This window comes from Salmo salar, chromosome 18 (assembly GCF_965601325.2).
Source record: "Salmo salar chromosome 18, fSalSal1, whole genome shotgun sequence".
Classification (NCBI taxonomy): Eukaryota; Metazoa; Chordata; class Actinopteri; order Salmoniformes; family Salmonidae; genus Salmo; species Salmo salar.
Genome location: NC_138308.1, coordinates 17,756,591 through 17,776,265, shown reverse-complemented (window position 1 = coordinate 17,776,265; position 19,675 = coordinate 17,756,591). Strand labels below are relative to the sequence as shown.

Here is a 19,675-nt window from a genome sequence, read left to right as displayed (position 1 = left end):
TGCTAGCTTGAGCTAGATTAACCACAAACCATAGGGATAGTGGCAAGCTCACCGTGTTCAAAATTGCAAAACAAATCAACTCAAACACTTGTCTGGCTAATTAAGTTTGAAGACATTTGATATAGAGGGAGTCTTCATTAAGACCATCAAAAGTTGTCTTTGTACTTAATGTTTGCTTCTCTTTTTTATGTTCATTTTGTTCACGGTGCAACAAAATATTGATTATTGAATTACCGTTGCTCTAGTTCAGTCTTATGAATCACTTAAATTGTGTAGAAATGCAGGAAATTAGCTTTAGGTGGAGAAAATAAATTCTGGGAGAGTACCCCCTAATAGGTTTGGTCTCCAACCCACCGATAAAACCAAAGTTCCCCCCAGAAAGAAACTGTGAAAAGTGCAAGAGCTGCCAAAATGGAAGAATAACAAAAACAGCAGAGAAAAGTAAGTCTGAAAGGAGGAGTGGGGCAGGAAAAACTTTGCCAGAAAGCTAACGAGGGAGGGAGAGATTGAGAGAGAGAAACGGGGGGAGGAGAGAGTGCTCTGTTGACAGTCCGCCCCCATGCACTCGTTATCATGTGTGAGTCATAACAGTCTGTGTGTGTGAGACATGACAGCGAGGCTTCAGACTGGACGGCAGTGTGCTCTAGAGGTCTCTCACACTAGTGAACTAAAATCAGAGCTGGTCTTTGTCTGCTGATGTGAGAACAGTAAGTCAACGTTTCTCTGGTCTTACATTGTGATGTGACTTTGGCTGAATCTGTTACGGCTTTGTCTTTTATTGTTCTAGAGTCTCTGCGTTTGCTCTGTCTAGTACAGCTCTGTTGTATGTGCTCTTCAGTTGGACGTGTCTCTTGCAGTAGGTTAGTTCCGTCATATGCTGCTTTTCGACTGCAACACCAGTGTTACACTAGTGTATACGCCCTTATGTTAAACTAGGGACATTGTGTTTCCGTAGCTAGGGCTGACAGTGAGGACTTGTGAAGAGCCGAATCCACAACCTCTGCATAATCAAAACAGTTGCTTTGTGAGAAGGTGTTCAAGTTCACAGTTATCCTCTTACGTAAATGAAAGCTGAAAAGTACCTGTGGCCTGGCTTTGGCCCCAAGTAAGAGAAGGTCCGCCGGAGCCAATGTCCAGTGATACTCGGGTCCTGGCCCGGGGTAAATCCTGTATGGAAATGCACCAATGGTGTCTTTGGTTGGTACATGGTTTTGGTTGCTAAGTTGGTGGCTGTGTTCAGTAGTGACCAGCGCTGTTCTTTCTAAGTCTTCTATGGTTATATCATACTGATTTGGTATGTTATTGTATTGCTGTTATGTAGACTGGTATGGTTGTACTTATATGCAACAATGTGTTAATATGCTTTTGTATTAATACTGTGTAATGTAGGCATTGGCAACGTGGTATGATGACAGTAGCTTAATAGACTCGATAGTCTAATGTCGATGTTTATTGGCATTGTTTTATTAGCCTACTTTTCAGTTACTACGTTGTTGTTATTATCAGGTTATTGTAGCCTCTGTATTAATGTAGAACATCACTGCATGTTGCTTTGTGTTGATATTATATTACAGTATTATGCTATCCTAATGTTGCTCTGTAGTGTAATAGAATGACTGACTCCTGCAGTGTTTGACCAGTAATGTTATTGTGAGTTAGGGCAATATTGAAATAATGTAGGCGTAATATTGGCATGATGTTAGTGTTATCTTACTAGTGCTGAGCGATTTAGGTTTTTACACAACTAATTGAGCAACGTCAGTTCAATTATTTGATTTCCATTTCATTCTGTTTTTTTCAGTGAGCTCAATGCACACATTGCACAGTTTCTCCCCCCAAAAATACTCAGCAATTTACACAAAATACCGCATAATAACAAAGTGAAAACGGGTTTTTAGAAATGTTTGCAAATGTATTAAAATTAAAAACAGAAATACCATATTTACATAAGTATTCAGACCCTTTGCTATGAGCTTCGAAATTGCGCTCAGGTGTATCCTGTTTCCAATGATCATCCTTCAGATGTTTCTACAACTTGATTGGAGTCCACCTGTGGTAAATTGAATTATTTGGACATGATTTGGAAAGGCACACACCTGTCTATATAAGGTCCCACAGTTGACAGTACATGTTAGAGCAAAACCCAAGCCACAAGGTCGAAGGAATTGTCTGTAGAGCTCTGAGACAGGATTGTGACGAGGTACAGATCTGGGGAAGGGTACCAAAAAATTTCTGCAGCATTGAAGGTTCCCAAGAACACAGTGGCCGCCATCATTCTTAAATGGAAGAAGTTTGGAACAACCATCTCTGCAGCACTCCACCAATCAGGCCTTTATGTTGAAGTGGCCAGACAGAAGCCACTCCTCAGTAAAAAGCACATGACAGCCTGCTTGGAGTTGCCAAAAGGCACCTAAAGGACTCTGACCATGAGAAAGAAGATTCTCTGGTCTGATGAAACCAAGATTAAAGTCTTTGGCCTAAATGCCAAGCGTCACATCTGGAGGAAACCTGGCACTCACAGCATGATGCTGCCAGCATGCTTCACCGTAGGGATGTTTTTCAGCGGCAGGGACTGGGAGACTAGTCAGAATCGAGGAAAAGATGAACGGAGCAAAGAGATCCTTGATGAAAACCTGCTCTAGAGCACCTCAGGACCTCAAACTGGGGCGAAGGTTCACCAGGACAACGACCCTAAGCACACAGCCAAGACAATGTAGGAATGGCTTCGGGATAAGTCTGTGTCCTTGAGTGGCCCAGCCAGAGCACAGACTTGAACCCGATCGAACATCTCTGGAGAGACCTGAAAATAGTTGTGCAGCGACGCTCCCCATCCAGCCTGAGAGGATCTGCAGAGAAGAATGTGAGAAACTCCCCAAATACAGGTGTGCCAAGCTTGTAGCGTCATACCCAAGAAGACACGAGGCTGTAATCACTCCCTAAGGTGCTTCAACAAAGTACTGAGTAAAGAGTCTGAATGCTTATATAAATGTTATTTAAGTTTTTTTTTTTACTGTTTTTGCTTTGTCATTATGGGGTATTGTGTGTAGATTGATGAGGAAAGAAATCTGTTGAATCCATTTTAGAATAAGGCTTAACAAAACTAAAATATGGAAAAAGTAAAGGGGTTGAATACTTTCCGAATGCACTGTAAATTAGATGTGCAATGTAGTAGGGAGTCATAGTTTCCAACAGGCCAATATTTTACATAATTACCACAGAAAACGTGGTAATTAACTACAATGACCATAATCTATTGCATGCCTACTTGTCTGTTTATTTTATGCCTGCTACGTTAGGTTAGTGTGTGGGGGGCAGACACGGAGAGGGAGAGAACAGCGAAAGGAATGCGCGACAGAGCAATTGCTTCATTTCTCTCCGGGGAAAATACATGATCTAAGTGATTGAATGTTGGTATAAAAGTATGCCTTATTTACTTTAAAGAACTACTAAATAGTGACTTTGTCAGACAGCGTAGGCAGCAGCTCTAGAAATGATTTGGAATTAAATCATAAAGTCATCCAATAATATAATATACACAACTGAAATATTTGATTAAAGTAATGTGAATAAATGATGGTTAATAAGTGATAAGCAGTAATGGCAAGTCACTACCATCATGGGAGTTTTATTAGTTATTTTAGTCTGTGTTACAGCATTCAACCCACATAATGCATAGTAGGCTTGTCAGGATACCAACATTTTACAAATGACACGATACCAGGCCATGTATCACAATACCAAGCAGTTTCACATTGAATTTAACTTCACAGTGTTCAGTGTATAATAGAATACTGCATAGACTGGCTGATTTGCTCATATTTGCTAAGGCCTACCAGTTATTTGGCTGGAGGAAGGAATACTGTATACATGGATAATGATCTGCATGTCATTATGCATGTATAAGGGGAAAACGCTATCAAACCTTCTTTACTCTTCAGTTAACACACACACACACACACACTCTCCCTCCCTTCCTCACACTCTCCATCTCCCTCACTCTCATAGACACACACCACTCTATCGCCCACAAATACATACACTGCTCCCAGCTTTTAAAACGATAGGTTCAAAACAGAATTGAAGGAGCACCAGAAAGAAATAGATTTTTGGTTTAGTTTAGGCTTACATTCGGCCTATATGAATCCTGCCTTTTTGAAGCACATCGGATTCTTTTCCTTTCTTCCTGTCAATCAAATTTTCCTAAACCTACTGTCAAGTTACCAGGTTTTTAGCTAGAACAACATTGTTATCAAACCAGTAATTAGCGACCAGTGATTAGTTTAAAACGGCCCACGACATGGTTTGTGAAATTATGTAAAATACGTGCGAATCACGGTAGGAGAAAAAAGGCATTTCCAGTAATATGAGTGATATTATTTTAAGTGTTTAGACTAGAGACCAGCCGTTTTATTCGCTGTAAAGCTGCAAGCATGCCTTTCGCAAAGCCATGCTCCATTTCCCCTCTGACACTGAGGCTGCATGACGGGGGAACTTGCAAAGTCTCCTCGAACTGGTCTGTGCTCTTGGTTATAACAGACGATGAAATGATACAATGCATCAGCATTGCTTGCTTTGCGCCGCACCAATGTAGCAAATGTACAAATCTAACAGGGTCTGCATCCCCGCTCGCCATCAGTACTAAATTATATATTTTTAAAACTGATGGAGGAATCGACACAGATGGCTACCGAGTGGCACAGCGGTCTAAGGCACTGCATCTCAGTGCAAGAGGTGTCACTACAGTCCCTGGTTCGAATCCAGGCTGTATCATATCCGGTCGTGATTGGGAGTCCCATAGGACGGCGCACAATTGGCCCAGTGTCGTCCGGGTTAGGCCGTCATTGTAAATAAGAATTTGTTCTTAACTGACTTGCCTAGTTAAATACAGGTTAAAAAAAGAGCGGACGGAGAGGAGCAGGTGAGCGAGGGCTGGTAGGGGATGGGGCTGGCTGATTACAGCTACCATGTGATATGAGCATTAAAGTGAAATGGATATTATTAGACCTGTGCATATTAGAGACTAATGGCTGTTGCTTAAATTCAACTGAATTTCTAAACCAAACTGACTTTCTAAACATTTTATAACAGGCGCCAGCGGGTTCTTTAGATTGGTAGTGCTGGAAAAACAAACGGTACTGCGCTATTCTAAAATGTTTGTATCATAAGTATCATGATGTTTTGGTACCGTGATATTACCGCGGTACGGGTATACCGTGCAACTCTAATGCATAGTGCATTTAATGTTTAAAAAAACGTATGGAAATAGAAAACTGATTTTTATTTTATTGTTTTATAATTGAACCGACCTCAAATAGCACTAATCACTCAGCACTATATCTTTCAGTAATGTTGCTGTTGTAGTGACTGTTCTGATTGTCTCCCTCTCCTGTCTCTGCCCCACAGGCTTCTGGGACTCTGAGCATTGCTGCAAGAGTTCTGTCTCCCGGTTGTCCGGGACAACCATCCAGGACCAATCACCCAGCCCACTGGTCACCCGCACCCCGTCCCAGCTTGAGTGTTGCCAGTCCAACGGGGCTCTCTGCTTCATCAACCCCCTCTTCCTGAAGGTTCACGACCCAGAGGGGGGCAACCACACCCCTCCCTCCTCCACCAGCCACTACAACAACCTCCACCACCTAAACAACAATAGTACTACAACAACTACAGCAACAACGGTACAAGTTCAACAGCACTGTACCAGCAACCCAGAGCAACTTATCGACTGCACAAACAGCCCTCAACCCCCTAGCAACAGCCCTCAGAGTCCTAGCCCTGGCAACAGCCCCCAGCATCATAACAACAGTGTGAGCCAGGCTAAGAGCGTGTCCCGCCCCCCACCGCCTCGCCCCCCACCTCCCCACTGTGCCCCCCGTCGCCCTGCCCCTCCTCGACGCCAGTGCAGCATGCCTGAGAAGATATCCTGGATCAACCCCCCCAAAGAGAAGGACAGGGTGGGAGAGAGGGAGAAAGGAGGAGAAAGGGAGAAGGGCAGTAGCCTTCTCTCCCGCCTGGGCTCCTCTCTCAGCATCAGTCCATCCTCTTCTTTCCTCTTATCCTCCCCTCCTAAGAAGCTCAGCATCAGTGCCCCTATCTCTATCCCCTTGTCCCTCTCCTCCTCCCCAAGTAGGCCGAAACCCACGCCGCCAAGCGACGTCGACTGCCATCTTGCTCTCGATGACCAGACTATTGAGAACGCCATTTCTCTCAGTCTGGCTAAGCTGTCACTGAGAAACACCACCACCCCTGATGACAACACAGAGGGAAACAGTCCGTCCACTCAAGACCCAGCCCCCTCCCGTCGAGAGGAAGGAGGAAGCGAAAGAGGAGGAAGAGGAGGAAGAGGGGACAGTGTGCAGCGCCTGAGCGACATGAGCCTTTCCACCGAATCCTCTGCCGACTCACTAGACTTTTCCCAGGGCTTCTTCCCCCCTCTCTCTGAACCCAGCCCCCCCACCACCAACAACCTGGTCCTGCCCCCCCTCATCCACCCCTACAGCAGCATGGAGGAAGATGACGATGATGAAGACGAAGCAGACTTCGGCGGGAGCCTGGAGAGCGACCAAGACCAGGACCTGACCATCACCCCTCCCGGGCTGCACACCAAACGGCGAGCCAGCGCCGGGGCCATGGTCATCCAACGGGCCCTCAGGGGCCACCTCCGTAAGATGAGTGGGGTGTTCAACTCTCTGATGACCCCAGAGAAACGGGCCATACGGAGAGTCCTGGAGCTGTCGAGGGATAAGGGCTCTTACTTCGGCTGCCTGGTGCAGGACTACCTGAGCTTCCTGCAGGAGGGAGGCGGCAGCCAGGCCTGGCAGTGCCACGCATCAGGACTGGAGCTGCTGCAGACGCTACGCCAGTTCATCACCCAGATGAAGAGCTACCTGCGGCAGAGCTCTGAGCTGGAGCCCCCCATCGAGTCACTCATCCCAGAGGACCAGATCGGTGAGTAGCAAGGGGTGTGTAACAATGTGTGGGTTTTTACTGTTATACAACATTTGTGCAACTGTTGGACATCACACCGGTCAATGTTGGTTAACCGTTGCATAAAAGTTGATAGTTTGCTATATGTTACAGTAAAAATGTACGTTGAACTTGTTTTGAAGTTGTTCCATCGTCATCTCTGAAATGGTTAATATTTGACATTGAAACAACCAAACGACTAAAGAAAATCATAAACCGTCATATCTGAAAATATGCCAACTGGACAACACTATGTATGCCTTTAGCCAAGGCGAGAGCAGCTCAGTATGCACATCTGTGTGAGCTGGCGGTTTTGGTCAGGATGATTACAGTTCTTTGGAATGCGTCTCAGAATAGGAGTTGTGGTCGTTGAAGCAGCAGGAGTTGAGTTACAGACAAACCGGTTAACCAATGGGATACAAGAGATTGGGATACTTTATTGCTAGTGAGACAACAGTGCTAGCATTTAGATTGTGTTATCCTTGGCCTTTATGACACACTGGCATGTCAAACACCTGCCCAGGGCAGGGGCTTAGAGAAAGGCCAAGGTATTCATGTGTGGGAATTATTGGGATTAGAAACTGGCCCAAATGTAAACAGTGAAAACGAATGTTTCAGCCAGAGAGGGTCCTTCTGTGAACTAACCTGTTCCCACTGGTCCTTTTCGAAGTTGGCAGAGGAAGAAGACAATATACCATAGAGCTGTGAAGCAGTAACACATGGGAGGTGTATTTGATCCTTACAAAACCATTTTCCTGTTTACTGTGTGTCAGGAACAATCATCAAAGAGATGGCTCTCTTTAAGACAAAGACAGTAAAATCATTCTTGTTTGACAACTAATCCAAGGATTTCATGCATCACGATTAGTTTTCCTGCAGTGTTTGGTAATCGGAATTGTTACGCAATGTTTTTGCTGCTGCATAAAGTGTTTTCAGTTGAGCTGAATTAATTGCCTCTCCAGATGTGCTTCAGTGGCTGTTTGCCAAGTAAGCAAACTTCTCCTGCTCGACCATCACTTCTCTTCTTTCTATCCTTCTCCAACTCGCCCACTTCCAATCACAGACAGTGTCTTTGTTACAAACCGCTAAATCTCTCCCTCTTTTTCTATCCCTTTCTGTGTTGACAGCACTTGCATTTGTCTGTGGGTGTATGAGGCAAGAGCATGGAGAGGGAGCGGGAGAGGGAGGGGCGAAGAGGGAGGGGGGAGAATGGGACCCTTGTGTCTCCTTAAATTAACCCACTTGGCAGTTTTTCCTTCTTTTGGCTTCATTGCTATGCTCAGTGCCAAGTTGAGCAACAAGTTGTTTTGAAGCTCTGTTTATGGGCCTGTAAGGAGTTTGTGGAAGGGAGACTCTATTGCCCAATTCCAACTCCACCCCTAGACCCTAAGCACTTCATGTAGATCTGAAAGGATTGGACAGACATTAGCAATAGCGATAGCTTGCTCCACATGGCCCTCTGTTAGCCTAGGTGGAAATTTCACCATATGAACACCATTCATTTAGGACTCACAAGTACTATGTAGGGGCTATAGATAAAAAAAAACAATAGGGACATGAAGGGGGAAGAGTGGGGGCTGTTGGAAATGTACGAGGGGTAGCCTATCTTCAGGCAGAGTACTCACGAGGAAGTAAACAGAGTCCATATCAGCTGCAGCCCTGAATTTGGCGACAGCTCAGATTGGATGACCTTAACATACCTCTAGATTACAGGGCTATTTTTACACACTGTGACTTTTGGGGAAATGTGACAAGAATAGTGTGAGCTATTAGTTGTAGTTGTATTGAGAGCTATAGTGAATATACTGTCAGGGGATTTCTCTTTGCGCTGTGAGTGTAAACCCGTGTTAGCCTCAATGTGCTTCTCAGAGAGGCAATCTGTCACTATGTGGCGGCACGATGGCGCTGGAATGGTGTGGGATGTGAGAATGGATTCACTTCTCGTCTGTCCCTCCCTCCCTCCCTCCCTCCCTCCAGTTCACGTGCAAGCTCTGCATGGAGGATGTGTTGAGTGAGATTGCGGGTGAGGGAGTTTGTTTTGGTGGGGATTTGAAGCGGAAGTGGCCCTCAGTACATACCGTACGTTTGTCCGTTTGCGTGTCTGTTAAGTGGCCTAATGGGAAATAAGTGTGTGACCATGGCTGATGAAAAGTCCTTTCTAAGTGGGAAAGCTCCTCTGTGTCCCCTCTCACACCACTCATCAAACTCCCACTTACTTCACATTCACCTCTGACTTCTCTAAAGACAACCTGCTCATCTAGTATTTACTCATCTAGCATGTGTTGTAAGCCATACAGTGAGTTTAACAACTTCATTCAGGGATGCAAACTAGTCACCTTTCGGCGAAATTCGCCTTTTTGAATCCAAAATAAGTGACTTACTTGATTCGTGTAGATCCGATGAGAAAAGTTGGGGGGGGATCACTACTGGCTTTAAGCGAACGAGTGATGCGCGTTTGGAGCTATACTGGCTGTATCCAAGGCTCAGCCAATCGTTCACATAACAACAGAATGCAGCGCAGCAAGCGACTGAAGAGAGAAGAGACAACCAACTTGCTAGTTACAGCATCAACTCGCACTCTGGAAAGACAGCAGAGAGTAGAAAGGCAGTTACAGCAGCGAGACCCCTGAACGATAACGAAGAGGTAGCATTAGGTGAGAAGCCTGACCACGGAGACGGGGGTGAGAAGGTGATGAAGAGTACTTCATGAGCTGTAACCGAAAAATAACTGCTATTTGGAAAGTTTGAGGTGAGGGAGAAAGTGTGGTGGAACAAGTATTAGCATTGTTAAGAATCTTGCTAGATAAGCTGGATCGAATTCTCCGTTAGCTAGCCAGAGAAATGTTGAGCAACATTAGCCAACTCATCTGATCAAATAATTGAGTTTATGGTGGGAAAATTAGCTTGCTAATAAAGTCAGACACAACATCCGATGAGCTAACATTAGTAACCTAACCAATTCGCTATAGTAGTGGAACGACCCTGGGTTTATGAGCACTGATATCGACTCTGCCGCTTGAGCATGCTTTCGCAGCACAGTCAATAGCGCGCTGGACTTCGGGCTACAAGGTCGAGGGTTCGAGACCTGCTCCCTGCCCCTTGCATTCAAGTTATAACGCGTTAGTTGCGCAATGGACCCTGGCAATCTCTGAAATGTTAACTAGCTAACGAACTAACCACCATTAACTAATGTTTCCCTCTACAGTCACTTGTGGTTAATTTTCAGAATGAGAGAATTAGGTGAAAATGAGGCATTGCTTGTTACACAAGTGGATTCAGGGATCAAGTGTAACTGGGCCTGGCTTAAACTGGATGCCACTAGAGGTGAAAGGAACACAACACACTTTCCCTCTTTCTCACTTTTGCTGGCATGTTGTAGAACAGATGTCCACAGGCAGAAAGTGTATAATGTGCAGTGTAGCCCAAAGATATTGTTTTTGTTGTGTTGAACTTGACAGTAACACGTGTGTGTGTGTGTGAGAGAGAGAGTGAGGGGGATTATATTTTTTTAACTCACTCACTTGAACTCAACTCAGTGAATGTTATTTTTGCACACATGTGCACTTGATCAATGTCTAGAGTGGCCACTATAATAGAGCAAAAATAGAATGCCTGTTTGTTTCATTCTATTTCTACTTTAAGATGTTTTTTTCCCAAGTGCAATATTTTATGTGTGTGTTCAAGTGTTATATTATAAAGACTGTCATGGCTAACTGCAATATTAGTGTATTATTTTTTTCTCAAGACCTTGATTGTCATTTGCAGTAAAGTCTAGGCAACAAATAACATTGGATTGCTTTCTTTACATTTTTTAGATTAGGTTCACATTAACCACCTTTAATTTTACACACAAACTGATCATGTAGATCACCTTCTTTGTTTAATTTAAAAAATAAATAAAAAGTGTCACCTTTTTGGGCCCTCACCAGTTTACATCCCTGTGCATTAGTACACTACAGAATTGCATGCTAACCCTCCAGGGTTCCATGTTATTACATTCCACAGTGCTAATGGCCCGAGTTATGAGCGGTACCAGTATGTAAGGAAGGACAGTAGCTTGAGGCACATTGTTTTAAAGACCAGTCCAGTGAAACTTGAAAATAACGTGCATGCAAAAACAAAGGCCACGGGGGATTTTGTATGGGTGCGTGTGTGTGTACATGTGTCCTCCCACTGGGAAACATGCACTGAGCCCAACCGCAGGTCTTTTAGTGCTGGCACTGCATTCCAGGGCTTTTAACCACTTTAACAGAACTACAAGGTACCAGGCTTGCTCTACCACAGTCCCCAGGTCCAGAACAGAGGTTGGTAAATGCACAGTATTAAATGGAGCCATGACTACATGGAACACTCTGCCACCCCAGGTAACTCAAGCTGGCAATAAAACCAGATTCAAAAAACCAGATAAAAAACCACTACTGCACAAAGGGGACTAGAAAAACACATAGTACAATACAAGATATATAAAATGGCTATGTATTTGACCTAGATATTGTCTGTATGTACTGATATGTAGACTGTGTGATGTTTTAATGTTTGTATTTCAGTCCTTGACTAATAATGTTCTGTACTAATGTATTATGTCATGTTTCATGTAGACACGAGAAGAGTAGCTGATGCTCTTGCAGTGCCTAATGGGGATCCTAATAAATACCAGGCTTGTTCATAGAAGATGACAAGTTGACTTTGATCAAATCTGACTAATTGTCACAAGTCTAGTGTAACCTGTTGGTTATTCTGCTTACTGGAAGAAATCTATTTTGTAATGCCAGTGTCTATTTTTAAACCATACATTTGATAATGATACAGTGATGGAACACCTACAAGGAAGGAAATGTGTTGCTGATCTTGACTTACGAGGAAGAAAGACACATTTATATGCATTACACACATTCTCAGACGGAGTGGTTAGCCTACTTTGAGACGTTTTGTCACACCTGAACTACTGTCCAGTTGTGTGGTCAGGTGCGGTAAAGAAGGACATAGGCACATTTGTAGTTGGTCCAGAACAGAGCAGCACGTATTACACTTAGATGTACAAGGAGGGAGAATGTCAATGACATGTATGTCAATCTCTCCTGGCTCAAAGTTGAGGAACGATTGACTTTGTCACTATTGGTCATTGTGCGAGGTGTTGATGTGTTGAAGATATTGAGCTGTCTGTTCAAGCAGTTGTCACACAGTTCGGACACTCTTCGGTATCACATGACATGCAACCAGAGGTCTCCCAAGTCCAGAACAGAGGCTGGGAAACACACAGTATTAAATAGTCTAAATGGAACTCTGCCACCCCAGTCTACTCAAGCTAGCAATAAAACCAGATAACAAAAACTGATAAAAGAACACTCTACGGCACGACAGGGACTGTGAAGAGAAACACCAACATTTTTATGCATTGTATTATGTATGTGACACGCGGTTGGGGTACGACTGATGTGGTCGTCTCGCCTGGCTATCTTAAGATGAATGCTCTAGCTGTGGGTCACTCTGGATGGGAGTGTCAGCTGAATGGCTAAATTGTAATGTAAATGAAGTGCTATGTGTGTGATACGTGGTTGGGGTACGACTGAACAAAAAATCTAAACCTAACATGTAACAATTTCAGCGATTTGACCGAGTTACAGTTCATATAATGAAATCAGTCAATTGAAATAAATTCATTAGGCCCTAATCTATGGCTTTCACATGACTGGGCAGGGGCACACCCATGGGTGGGCCTGGGAGAGCATAGGCCACCCATAGAGAAGGGCTTTATTACAGACAGAAATACTCCTGAATTTCATCAGCTGTCCGGGTGGCTGGTCTCAAACGATCCCGCAGGTGAAAAATCTGGATGTGGAGGTCCTGGGCTGGCGTGGTTACACGTGGTTATGAGGCCGGTTGGACGTACTGCCAAATTCTCTAAAATGACATTGGTAGAGAAATGAACATTCAATTCTCTGGCAACAGCTCTGGTGGACATTCCTGCAGTCAGCATGCCAATTGCACGCTCCCTCAAAACGTGAGACCTCACGCATTGTGTTGCGTGAAATGAACTTTTATTGTCCCCAGCACAATGATCGTGTTGTTTAATCAGCTTCTTGATATGCCACACCTGTCAGGTGGATGGATTATCTTGGTAAAGGAGAAATGCTCACTAACAGGGATTTTAAACACATTTGAGCACAACATTTTAGAGAAATAAGCTTTTTGTGCATTTTTTATTTCAGCTCATTAAACATGGGACCAACTATTTACATGTTGCACTTATGTTTTTGTTCAGTAAATATGTATTTTATTTGTGTAGTTTCCTGTTGGGACCCCAGGAAGAGTAGCCTCGAAAGCAGCTAATCTGACACAGGAGAAAGGAAAGAAAGAAAAGTGGGTCGGGACAATGTGGGAACGGGTTGAAAATTCACTGTTGGAAGAAGCTGTTCCTCAGTCTGCAGATGTCTTCAGTATAATCCTGCTGAGTTTGCCCCATTCAACTGCACAGTCAGCTCTCTCTCTCTCTGCCTTATTCAGCTCTGTGGTTAGACTCCCACTCTGCATTCATCCTGTATGTATTATGATATCATGGTTCCTATTAGTCGGTCTCTTTGAGAGTGCTTGTAAAACCTGAGGTCTGCATAATGTCTTGATGATATGGATTGAATCCTACTCCTACTACTACCAGGAATCTATTAAGACTTCCTGCAATGAATTCATACAGAGTGGATGGTGCCTATCAGTATTTGCTGTCAAAATAATAGTATTTCTCTCCCCCAAACAGACTATGTCCTAGAGAAGGCCATGCATAAGATTGTCCTGAAGCCCCTGAAAGGTGTGGTGGGAGTGGCCCTCCAGGAGTTCCAGGTCCGCAGCGGGGCATGGCAGGAGCTTAAGGAGAACCTCTCATTGGCCAAGGTCCGGCAGCCCCAGGAAATGGGCGTGACCGACGCACTCCCTCCGGATCCAGTCGCCATAGAGAAGATCCGGCACAAGTTTCACACTATGTGTAAACTCTACTCCCCTGAGAAGAAGGTGACCATGCTGCTGCGTGTGTGTAAACTCATCTATACCATCATGGAGGACAACTCAGGTACATCGTGTACAGACACATGCATAAACAAGACCAATTACTTATGTATAGACACACACAAACACATCGACTCTTTCTAATTGTAGTGTTGTGTGTGTGTGTGTGTGTCTCAGGTCGTCTGTACGGGGCAGATGACTTCCTGCCCATGCTGACCTATGTGTTGGCCCAGTGTGACATGCCTCAACTAGATAATGAGATCCTCTACATGATGGAGCTGCTGGACCCCTCTCTGCTCAATGGAGAAGGTACAGCACACACACATCTGCTTTATGTGTACTGTATGTCCTTCCTAATCTTCCCTCTCTTTTATTGTAGATCGTAATGTTCAAGTAAACTCAACTATATCTTGTGTCAATCATTGACCGCTGTTACAGCAGTGTCAGACTGCAGAGATGTTTGACCCCCCCCCCCCCCCCCTCTCTCTCTCCTGTGTTGTTCCAGGTGGATACTACCTGACCAGTGCGTACGGAGCCATGTCCCTCATTAGGAACTTCCAAGAGGAGCAAGCAGCTCGTGTACTCAGCTCTGAAACACGCAACACACTCCACCAGTGGCACCGTCGCCGCACCACCCAGCGCACTGCGCCCTCTGTAGACGACTTTCAGGTAACACACACATATACACACACACAAACTGAATTCTTAACTCTTAGTCTCTTTGACTAAATGCATCTAAACAACCCTATCTTTTTCATTTACCTCAGAACTACCTGCGAGTGGCGCTCCAGGAGCTGGACAGCGGCTGCACGGCCAAAACCCTGCAGGTGCAGCCCTACGCCACCACAGAGGAAGTCTGCCAGATCTGTGCCTACAAATTCAAAGTTCCCGACTCTGAGAATTACGCTCTGTTCCTACTCACTGAGGGCTCGAGCCAGCAGCTAGCCCCCGACACATACCCCCAGAAGATCAAAGCTGAGCTCCACAGTCGACCCCAGGCCGCACCTTTTCACTTCGTCTTCCGTCGCGTGGCTAACCTCAATGAACTGGACGTGACCTCTCTTGACCCCCAGTCCATCCTCAATGACGTCACCCTTACCACAGACTCTGAGCCCAATCGCAATGATGTAGCCTTAACCCCTCCGGACCCCCAGCCCAACTTCAACCTGGGTCTCAGTCCCAGTCTCAGCCTCAGTCTACCCCCCAACCAGCAAAATGGCAACTCCATATCTATCTGAGGCTGCAGGGCTGGAAACCCCCCATCTGGACATTCTTTCTGTAACCCAACAAAACTGATCTGAGCTGTGTTTAACTGGATTGAACTGGGCCTAACTGGGTTAAGCTGAACCATGCTGAGTTTAGCCAAAACAAACTTCCCCTTTTGGTGAATCTTTTGTCTAGCAGGGCGTCCTCAAAGCGGAAAGGTTTGTCTAAGTACAGGAGGAAAGGAGAGGAAGAGGGAAGGAAATGCGACAGATGGGGTTATTTTGCAGCTCTATTTGTGAACCTTTGGGACATGGCACTCAAGGAGCACACGTGAGCGCAAACGCCACTCACATTAAGGATGGATAAAGGCTTTGAAATAGTCTTGTTACAGACACAGACAGACCGTCTATACGGTCATACTGCAAAAGTGTCTGGAAGTTCAGATTTGGGGTCAGTTTTTGGTTTGTAACTCCTAGTGGTGAAGCGAAGGATAAGTTGAGGGAAAGCTGATCTCAGATCTGTGGATAGGGGTAACTTTTGTCTGCAATGGTTCCATCTAGTGATGTACTCGTTCTGTCCATTCACTTTTTCTTCAGACAGAAAATAGCCTTTATAGCAAATATACAGCAATTACTTTATCTGGGTGATAGCCTACATCTATTATGAATTACTTGTTGCAGTTGCTGGTAAAATTGCAGGATGTGTGTTTTTATGGAATATTGTTTTATCATTGCATGTTCTTTTCTTTGTTAAATGTTAGAAGCAGGCATGTCTGCCAGTGACGAAATAATGAACGTCCTTAATGTTTATGATTATCCAGGAGATATGATACTGTACTTCCCTCATAGCTAATCCTTAGTTAATAGAGGTCATCGCTGCCATAGTGATTGTGTGATATATGATTGACTGGCTTGGTCTACAGAACCGGCGTCAAATCCCAGACAAGGTCATGAAATATTGTACTACTGACAAATATTAAAAGTAGGCCTAAATTGCCTTATGAAATTTGGTGTGTCAATTCTCAAGCTGGTCTGAGATTATGCACACACACACACACACACAAATGCACACTTGTGTGTGTTTTGGCTCTTGGCTGGTAAGATTTTGAGTATTAGGTATGAGGGCATGAGAGAGATTTGCAAGGATGCAGATTTGAGAAAAAATAAGGAACCTGCACACTGCTCTTGCTAGGGTATCACTGCTCTTTTTTAAGCTTTGACAAAGGCCTTGAGGTCGATACGTAAAGCTTAATAAAGAGCAGTGATACTAGCAAGAGCAGCGTGCAGGTTTCTTTTTCAATTGTTACCATGCACCTGCAACAAAGATGGCTAAGATGTGCGAGTGCCTTTTGAATTTTGAAGAACACAGGTTTAAAAGACGGGAGAGCGAAAAGAATGAGATGTGAAGTAGAACTGAATCATTAATAAAATACAGGCTCTAATGTTTCGTTAACTGAACACAAATCATGTTAAAACAAATTGCTTTCTATTAATGTATCAGTACTTCAATGTTTGCATTTTGAAATGTAGAGTTGGGCATTGCTGGTGCTGGAGAACGATAACAGAAAAGTGAAATGGTAGATGTGATTGAGGAAAGGTTGAGTAGGCAATAGCATTATTGTTAAACACTATAGCTTATAATGTTAGTTAAATATATTGAAATATGTTAAACTTTTTGGGGACTTAGGTGTTATCCTGTTTTGAATTTACTTATACTGTAATACAATTGCTACTCTAACAAGATATTTTAAATGATACACATTTTTTGTATTTATATGTATCTGTGCTGGGATTTTTCACAGATTGCAATATAACAGATATGGAAAAAGCAGTCTTCCAAGATCAACAAGAAATTTACTTATGTTCCTATGCTAAAGACTCTGTACGTATCATTGAATGATATTATTTTGCACTCAATAAATTTCGGTCATGAATTTGACTGCATATATGTGTGTGTGTGTGTGTGTGTTTGCCACTGAAGGGGCCACTTTCCTCCATCCTTGGCCAACAAATTCACCTACTGGGATTTACCTACCCCCGTAGGAAATGGTACACTCATCTGCAGTGGAGGCATACAGTCTTGTGTGTGAACTTTAATTGCTATTCCTAAAAGTGTTCAGTAGGTCTGATTCAAAAGAAAAGTGTAGTTACAGTATTTAATGCTGGCTTGGTCGTTTAGGGTCAGCATCAGTTTCGAGCAAATAGGCTATTTAGAATTAAATGTAATTTGACATTTCTATTTTTATGATGATTTTCCAATTTTTTAAAATTTGAATGACCTCAACCAAACTTCCTCAAAGTTGTGATCTGATTTTATTTTTGACAGGAAATTAAGAATATCATGTGCCTACATTGCCATCCGGTGGATTAACTTGTCTCTTTCCTTTTCAAGTTCCATTCTGTTGTACAGTGTTTTCAGGCTCTATGTGGTAGCCAAAATTCAACTTGAAGTGGCAGGGTGGTGGAACATAGTTGGCTCCCAGCAGACTTTGTTGACATTCTGGTGGGTGGAATTCTTTCTTTGTGTTATATGCTGCACAGTAGTGGAAAAAGTACCCGATTTGTCATATGAGTAGAAGTAAAGATACCTTAACAGAAAATGACAAGTAAAAGTGAGTCACCCTGTAAAATACCCCTTGAGTAAAAGTATGTTTTTGGTTTTAAATATACTTAAGTAGCAAAAGTAAATGGAATTGCTAAAATGTACTTTAGTATCATAAGTAAAAATTATTTCACATTACTTATGTTAAGCAAACAGGACCCCACCATTTTCTTGTTTATTTATGGATAGCCAGGGGCACACTCCAACACTCAGACATAATTTACAAACTAAGCATTTGTTTTTAGTGAATCCGCTAGATCAGAAGCTAGGCATGACTAGGGATGTTCTCTTTCTAAGTGCGTGAATTGGACCATTTTCCTGTCCTGCTAGGCATTCAAAATGTAATGAGTACTTTTGGGTGTGTGAAGTAAAAATGTAAATGGTGAAGTACAGATACCCCAAAAAACTACTTAAGTAGTACTTTAAAGTATTTTTACTGAAGTACTTTTCACCACTGATGCTGTAGAGAACTCCCACTGCCAGTGGTGCTGTCTCTCTATTCATCTCACTCCACCCATCCTCAGATGGTGCCAGAGAGACTGGGGTTCATTAACCTGCCCCTCGAAATCCCAGTGACCTCTGTGACCAGGTCACTGATAGGTTGCTAGGATCAGGTTTCTAGGGGGCTGGACACCTGCCAGTCTCTCCAAGTGGACATGTTTGAGGGAGTGCATGGACAGAAGTGAGTGGTACTATTTTTACTGGCTTTGTTGTAAACATGCTCAGGAGCAGTCTCATATTTATAAAGTCCTTTGCTTAGAGATTGCTCTAGTTTGCTATTCACTGTTTATGGGGCAACACAGTCAAAAATGAGATTTTCCTGTTTTAAAGGATTTTTCCACACACTAGCTAGGTTTCCATCCAATTTGCAACAGATTTTCATGTGAATGTTCTAAAATCTGTATAAAACTCTGCATAAATGTGACTTCCCACCAGAGATGTTTCCATCTAATTGATTTGTTGCTGATTGAAGGCTGTGCATGATGACGTAGTGCACATACTTTTGCAGTTAAATTCCCATGTACCGAATAAAAAAAATACAAGTTAAATGAATTTCCCTCGCATTTTCAATTCTACTTATGATTTTGTCACAAAAAATTTGTTACATAGTGAATGTGCCCTCTGCGCCCCTCTCTTGATTCTACACATTTTGCCATGAGGCATAGAGAAAATGTTGCCGTTTTAAAGCAAGTTTGCTGCATTTTGACACATTTTGCCACGGCGGAGAGAAGAATTTGTAATTTTATGACCCATTTCATGCAATTCTACTCATTTTGCCATGGGGTAGAGAGAAAAATCTTCAGAGCATGCGCAGACCAGCTGGCTGGTGTGTTTACGGACATATTCAACCGGCCCCTATCCCAGTCTGCTGACCACACATGCTTCCAGATGGCCATCATTGTTCCTGTACTAAGAAGGCAAAGATAACTGAACTAAATGACAATCACCCCATAGCACTCACTTCTGTCATCATGAAGTGCTTTGAGAGACTAGTCAAGGATCATATCACCTCCACCCTACCTGTCACCCTAGACCCACTCCAATTTGCTTACCGCCCCAACAGGTCCACAGACGATGCAATTTCCATCACACTGCACACTGCCCTATCCCATCTGGACAAGAGAAATACCTATGTAAGAATACTGTTCATTGACTACAGCTCAGAATTCAACACCATAGTACCCTCCAAGCTCATCATCAAGCTGGAGGCCTGGGTCTCAACCCCACCCTGTGCAATTGGGTCCTGGACTTTCTGACGAGCCGCCCCCAGGTGGTGAAGGTAGGAAACAACATCTCCACAATGCTGACCCTCAACACTGGGGCTCCACAAGGGTGCGTGCTCAGCCCCCTCCTGTACTCCCTGTTCACCCACGACTGCGTGGCCATGCACACCTCCAACTCAATCATC

General features: G+C 43.7%; 1 protein-coding gene across 1 annotated transcript in view; it reads left to right on the top strand.

Moving 5' to 3' along the window:
- rin2a (Ras and Rab interactor 2a) overlaps window positions 1-17,108 on the top strand; it is a 68,515-nt gene extending 51,407 nt beyond the window's left edge. The window contains exons 8-12 of the mRNA XM_014154583.3: window positions 5,404-6,945; window positions 13,715-14,023; window positions 14,137-14,268; window positions 14,465-14,628; window positions 14,727-17,108. Coding sequence (XP_014010058.2) covers window positions 5,404-6,945; window positions 13,715-14,023; window positions 14,137-14,268; window positions 14,465-14,628; window positions 14,727-15,197 — 2,618 coding nt within the window. The 3' untranslated portion in view covers window positions 15,198-17,108. The remainder of the gene's footprint in view (window positions 1-5,403; window positions 6,946-13,714; window positions 14,024-14,136; window positions 14,269-14,464; window positions 14,629-14,726) is intronic.
- The last annotated feature ends 2,567 nt before the right edge of the window (window positions 17,109-19,675 follow it).